This window comes from Orycteropus afer, unplaced genomic scaffold, assembly GCF_000298275.1.
Source record: "Orycteropus afer afer isolate SDZICR_OR568_19922 unplaced genomic scaffold, OryAfe1.0 scaffold00121, whole genome shotgun sequence".
NCBI lineage: Eukaryota > Metazoa > Chordata > Mammalia > Tubulidentata > Orycteropodidae > Orycteropus > Orycteropus afer.
Genome location: NW_006921708.1, coordinates 8,798,104 through 8,804,649, shown reverse-complemented (window position 1 = coordinate 8,804,649; position 6,546 = coordinate 8,798,104). Strand labels below are relative to the sequence as shown.

The window sequence follows — 6,546 nt, the reverse complement described above, 5'->3', positions numbered from 1 at the left end:
CAATCCTACTTCCGTAGTGATACTGCCTCGGAAACCCAAGGAGGGGTCGCTATGAGTCGGGGCCGACTCGACGGCACATAACAACAACAACAACAATATCACAGGGGGAGCTCTGGTAGCATAATGCCTAAGGCACTTCACTGCTAACCAGAAGGCTAGAGGTTCAAACCCACCTGCCACTCCTCGGAAGGAAGTTGGGCAATCTACTTCCATAGTGATACTGCCTCAGAAACCTAAGGAGGGGTCACTATGAGTCCAGTCCAACTCCATGGGACATAACAACAACAACAACAACAACAATATCATAGGAGAGAAAAAAGTTATGCCAGATATAGAACATCATGAGAGAAAGTACCCAAATGCAATTTCAGAGATAACTGGATTATGAGCTTGAGCCCCCAGATTAATGTCAAAGCAAGAATATAGAGAATCCATTTCAAACTGCACAAGTTTGTAAAGCTGCTTGAGGGCCTTTCTGGGACAGCACCAATGTCATCTACATTACGACTGTATTAGCCCTCCCTTCCTTCATGGAACATTCATCATTTTGCTCAAGCTTGTTTTCTTGCCTTCCCTTGTAGAAGCAGTATAATCATTTGAAAAGAGTGAAAATCATGAAACTGACAACAGGTTCAAAGCCATCCTGTGGGTTTTCACTTTAAGAAAACAAACCATAATTCTGCAGAAGCATTTCTCGTCACATACCCAAAAAGTGCCAGCAGGAGGGTTGTGGCTGCCAAGTTCTCCCGGAAAGTAAAAGCTGGTAACTGGAAGGCAACAATAACGGCAACACACAGGCAGACCGAAATCAAGTAAAAGAGCTGAGAAAAAAAAGTGGGGAGGGGGAACTGTTAGATCAAATTAGTATGTTTATCATTAGCTACATATCTTGAACTTTTCCTTCCAACTTCCACTTGAATTTATTTCCTTAACAATTATTTTGCAAATTAGAAATTTTGCAGCAGTTGAATTAGTCCTGAGAATCACCCACACCCATCTTCTTAGGGAAGTATTCTCTAGAAACCACCCTGCTACTGCCATAGAGTTGATTCTAATGGTAACTCATGGTAACCCCGTGTATTACAGAGTAGAACTGAGATCCATAGGATTTTCTTGGCTGTAGTCTTTACTGAAACATATTGCCAGTCTTTTCTTCAACAGTTCTGCTATGTGGGTTCAAACCACTAGTCTTTACATTAGTGAAAAAAAAAAAAAAAATCAACTCACTGCCATGGTGTCAGACCCAACTCATAGCAACCCTTCCTTGGGTTTCTGAGGTGGTATCACTACAGAAGTAGTTTACCCAACTGTCCTTTCAAGGAGTGGCTGGTGGGTTTGAACTACAAGCCTTCTGGTTAGCAATCAAATGCCTTAGGCACTATGCCACGAGAGCTCTAGTACAAACTGTTTGCATCACCTAGAGACCTTATAGGAACCCAGACATGTACAATTAAGCAAGACTTCCTCCACATTTAAAATTAGAACAGATTCTTTACCCTGGCCTACAAACCCCTGGGTCTACAATCCCCTGTGTGGTACTCTCTTTCTTTCTGCTGAACCTCACATGTGAAATTCCCGGAGAAAGACAAGCATGACCACTTTGGATGGCTCCAGCTCACCAATCTTGTTCTTCCCTTGGTGCTGTTGGCTACAACCATTCATGAACAATGTCACCCACATGGTTGTCCTTTTCTTATTTTTCATATCTCAGCTTAATGTCATCACCTTGGAGATCTTGAAGAATCTGTTTTAAAGTTACCATCCATCACATTACCTATTTGAATTCTAATGACTGATTATACCTTGTGTATGTAGTTCGATTGTGTCTTTGTTTCTTAACTGCTTCCTCTCATAATATAAGTTCCATGAGGTGAGAGACTTCCTCCACAATTTTCATTGCTTTATGCCCAACACCTCAGACATGCTTTGGTCCAAAATAGAGCCTCAAAAATATCTGTTAAATCAGCAACTGAATAGACTAAACAGGAGATGATTGGATAAAGTTGAAACAAGAGTCAACCTAGAACAAAATAATGCCTCCTGTCCTTAAGCAAACATCATAAGGTGAATAAGCAGTAGGTTTGGTGGATGGGATAAGGGGATAATAAATAAACTGAGAATTATAGTTTTGGATATTTGGAGACTTTGGATGCACTTAATGTCCTGGAAATTTTTGCCATTCATGTGTGCTCATTCCCAGAGTGTTTCCTTCTCCAATTTTCTCTGGGAAGACGTAAGTCATTAGATATCATTAAATGGCAGATGTGGGAGAGTAAAGAGGCCAGCAGCAATGTGTATGGCCCTGGGAACATAATTGAGCCAAGAGTCAGAGATTGACACTGCAAGACATATGACCCTCTCTCTTGCCTTCAAGTGTGTTCCTCTGTAAAGTGAAGGGCCTATAAAGTAAGACTCCAGTGTTTCTCATCTTTATTTTTTTTACATTTTTTCTTTTTAAATTGTGATTTGGGTGGGTGCAAGTTTACAGAGCTAATTAATTTTTCATTCAACAATACATACACAGTTTGTTTTCTGACATTCTTTGCAATCCCCACAATGTAATAGAACTCTTCTAATTTCCGCTCTCTGTTTACTGTTTCCATCCATCTTTCTTTCCTGTCCCTTCCTGCCTTCTTAGCTTTATACCTCATACTATTTATAAAACTAATTCAAGATGGATAAAAGACCTACATGTAAAGTATAAAACTATAAAGATTATCAAAGGAAAAATACAGAAAAATTTAAGGGCCCTAATAGCTCTGATGGTGTAGGGTCTAAGTCATTTGACTGCTAACCAGAAGGCTAGTAGTTCAAAACCACCAGCCCCTCCTCAGAAGGAAGGTTGGGCAATCTACTTCCTTAGTGATACTGTCTCGGCAACCGAAGGAGGGGTCGCTACGAGTCGGGGCACACAACAACAACAACAATAGCATAGTGCCTAAGTCACTTGACTGATAACCAGAAGACTGGTGGTTCAAACCCACCAGTCACTCCCTCAGAAGGAAGGTTGGGCAATCTACTTCCATAGTGATACTGTCTTGGCAACCCAAGAAGGGGTCGCTATGAGTCAGGTCCAACTCGACAGCACATAACAACAACAACAAAAACAATTTATGGTACAAATAAAGTATCAAACATAAGCAAAAATGTACATTGATAAGTTAGATGATAGCAGTCTTCTAAAAGTGACATTCTTATTCACTTCAAAAGACTTCAAGAGAGAAGCTAAAGATTAGGAAAAAATATTTGGCAATGACATATCAAACAAGGGTTTTATCTCTAAGATGTATAAGAAACTTTAACACCTCAACATCAAAAAGATAAACAACCCAATTAAACATGGGCAAAGGACATGAACAGACACTTCACCAAAAAACAAGATATTCAGATGGCCTACAAGCACATGAAGAAATATTTGTGATCAATAGCCATTAGAGAGATGCAAATCAAAATGACAATGTGATATCATCTCACTCCAGTATTAGTAGCAAAGTTCAAAAAAACATAAAAACAACAATGAAGTGGTGAAGGTGTGGAGAGAATACAACATGCATACATTTCTGGTGGGACTATAAAATGATGCAACCATTGTGGGGAATAGTAAGCACTTCTTTAAAAAGTTGGAAATAGAAATACCATATGACCCAGTGTGGTAGTTAAGGTTGTTGTTAAGCTGGACCTGGTTGAGTGGCTGGGCTGCTGGATGTAGTTATTCCCTGTAATGATGCTATCAATCAACTCCCTGGTGGAATCTTCCACAAGCAGCTGAGTAGCTGCTTTAGGGGTGTGGTTTGCTTCTTGTATTTAAAGAGAAACTTTGGGTTTGCTCTCTAGCCTTTTGGCATGCTTGAACCCTGCATGTAGCCACGTCATTGTTTAACAGCTTCCCATGCCCTGCCAATCTTGGGACTTCTTCTGGACTTGAATTAGTGGCCTGTCATGTTGTTTGATAACATTGGGACTGTGCCTTTGTACTTGTCAACACTGGGCTTGTCAGCCTCAGCAGCCAGGAGCTGCCTGAGTGAAGAAAAGTATCCAGTTTCAGTGGCCAGGAGCAGGAGGCAAAGCTTAAGCCCAAGGTTGAGGGGCTTGCACCCAGCCCCTAGAGCTTGGTACTTTGAACTCAAACTTAAAGCCTCCAAAATTGTAAGAGAATAAACTCCTCTTTGTTCAAGTCATTCCATTTGTGGTATATTCCTGTCAGAGTGGCACTAGGTAACCAGAAAACCAAGCAGTCCCAATTCTAGGTATATATTTTAGAGAAATAAGATCTGTGACATGACCAGATATATGCAACATTATTCACAACAGCAAAAAGATGGAAACAACTTAAGTGCTCATCTAAGGAATAAACATTGGTACAGAAACACAATATTTAAGAATAATGGAGAATTCGTGAAACACTTTACAAAGTGGATGAACTTGGAGGATGTTATGTGAGTGAAGTAAGTCAATCACAAAAAGACAAATATTGTATGATTCCATTATTATAAAAAAACAAGGAATGGTTTACATGCAAAAAGAAATATTATTTAATAGTTACCAGGGATGGAAAGGGAAGGAAAGGAAAATTAAGTAGGTGAGAGACACATATTAATATGGGTGAAGTGAAAGGCAATATACAAATAGTGGGTAACCAGCACAATATCACTAATGAAAAGTTAGACATGGAGAAATGCATAAGAGTTACACACAATGAAGGTAAATGATATTACACACACACACACACACACACAACCCTGAGCTCACTGCCATTGAGTCATTTCCAACTCATAGCTACCCTCACTGGGTTTCCAAGGCTGTAAATCCGTACAGATGTAGGTAGCCTCATCTTCCTTCTGTGGAGCAACTGGTGGGTTTGAATAACTGACCTTCCATTTAGCAGTCAAGTGTCTTATCCACTACACTACCAGAGCATACACAGTTCTGTGTTATCAGCAATAGCAAATATTAATCTATGAGTAGATACATAGGTTAACAGGCAAGTTAAGGAAAGGGTGGGTAAATGAGACTATACCCATAACCATATATAGGTTACATACATGGAAACAATTAGTCCAGGGGACTAGTAGACCATGTGAACATCAGGCTCCACTACTCTAAGACACTACTCTGACACTACTCTGAGACAAAAAGAACAAGATGGAGTCCAGCTACTAATGTCAACCACTCTGAAAGGGATCACAATAGTAGATCCTGGATAGAGTGGGAGAAAAATGTGGAACAAATCTCAAAATAATAATAAAAAAGATCAGATTTATTCATCTACTGAAGACTAGATTTACTAATCTACTGAAGATTATGGCACTTAGTCACTCTTGCAGTAATATATCAGACAGTGTTTCACTACCATTTAAAATGTTTTCACTGGCCAATTCTGTTGGATATAGGGTCACTATGAGTCAGAGCCCACTCAATGGCACCTAACAACAGCAGCAATCACTCTTCAGGCCAGAAACTGAATTCACTTCTGTGGCTCAACATTCAGTCAACCAATAGACAGTCCTACAAAGTGAAAAATAACACCAAGAAGGTTGCACCTCTTAGAAAAACAAACATAAGAAATCCACAGGGCAGGATTTACCCAGAGGCAAAGCTCAGAAGGCAGGGATAGATAGGAAAGAAGGACAAAGACAAATGGCAACCCCAGGGAAGAAGTGAAAAGAGTGTGATTGCATTGTGGAGATTGTAATTGATGTCACAAAACAAAATGTATATTAACTTTTGAGTGGAAAACCAATGTATTCTGTAAACTTTCATCCGAATCACAATAGAAGTTAGTTAAAAAAAAAAAAAAAGTTAGAAAAAGCAATAAAATAAGTCTATATTTTCAGAAGGAAGAAAATAATAAATAGTAGAGCAGAAATAAATGAAACAGGAAAAGAATAGAAAAAATCAACCAGACTACAAGTTGATTATTTGAAAAGATTAACCAAATTGTCAAACCATTGGCACATTTTACTAAGGAAAAGAAAGAGAAGATACAAAAAACACAAATAAGGAAAGAAATACTCAACATCACAACAGAACCAATAGAAATAAAAAGGATAATAACAGAATACTATGCAGAACTGTACTCCATCAAATTTGAAAACCTAGATGAAATGCACACATCTAGGAACACATGGCCTACATAAAATAACACAGACTGAGGTAGAAAATTTGAATAGGTCCACAAAGATGAAAAAGAAAAATTGAACAGGTCAGAAAAAAATTCACAACAAAAAAAAGTCTTGGTCCAGATGGCTACACTGGGGAATTCTACCCAACATTCAGAAAGGAGCTGACACCAATACCACTCAAACTATTCTAGAACATAGAAAAGGATGTAATTCTCCCAAACTCATTTTATAAAGCAACCATATCCTTGATACCAAAACCAAGCAAAGACCTCACTACAGACCAACATCTTTCATTAATGTAGACACAAAAGTCTTCAACAAAATAAAATCCTGTTGTTGTTGTTGTTATGTGCCGTCGAGTCGGCCCCGACTCATAGCGACCCCTCCTTGGGTTTCCAAGGCAGTATCACTACGGAAGTAGGAT

The 6,546-nt window shown here is 39.0% G+C and overlaps 1 protein-coding gene across 1 annotated transcript in view; it reads right to left on the bottom strand.

The window, feature by feature from the left end:
- The window catches only part of ABCA13 (ATP binding cassette subfamily A member 13), an 888,443-nt gene that overhangs the window by 245,645 nt on the left and 636,252 nt on the right, over positions 1 to 6,546 (bottom strand). Inside the window, 1 exon segment of the mRNA XM_007944147.1 lies at positions 706 to 821. Within this exon segment, the coding sequence (XP_007942338.1) occupies positions 706 to 821 (116 nt within the window).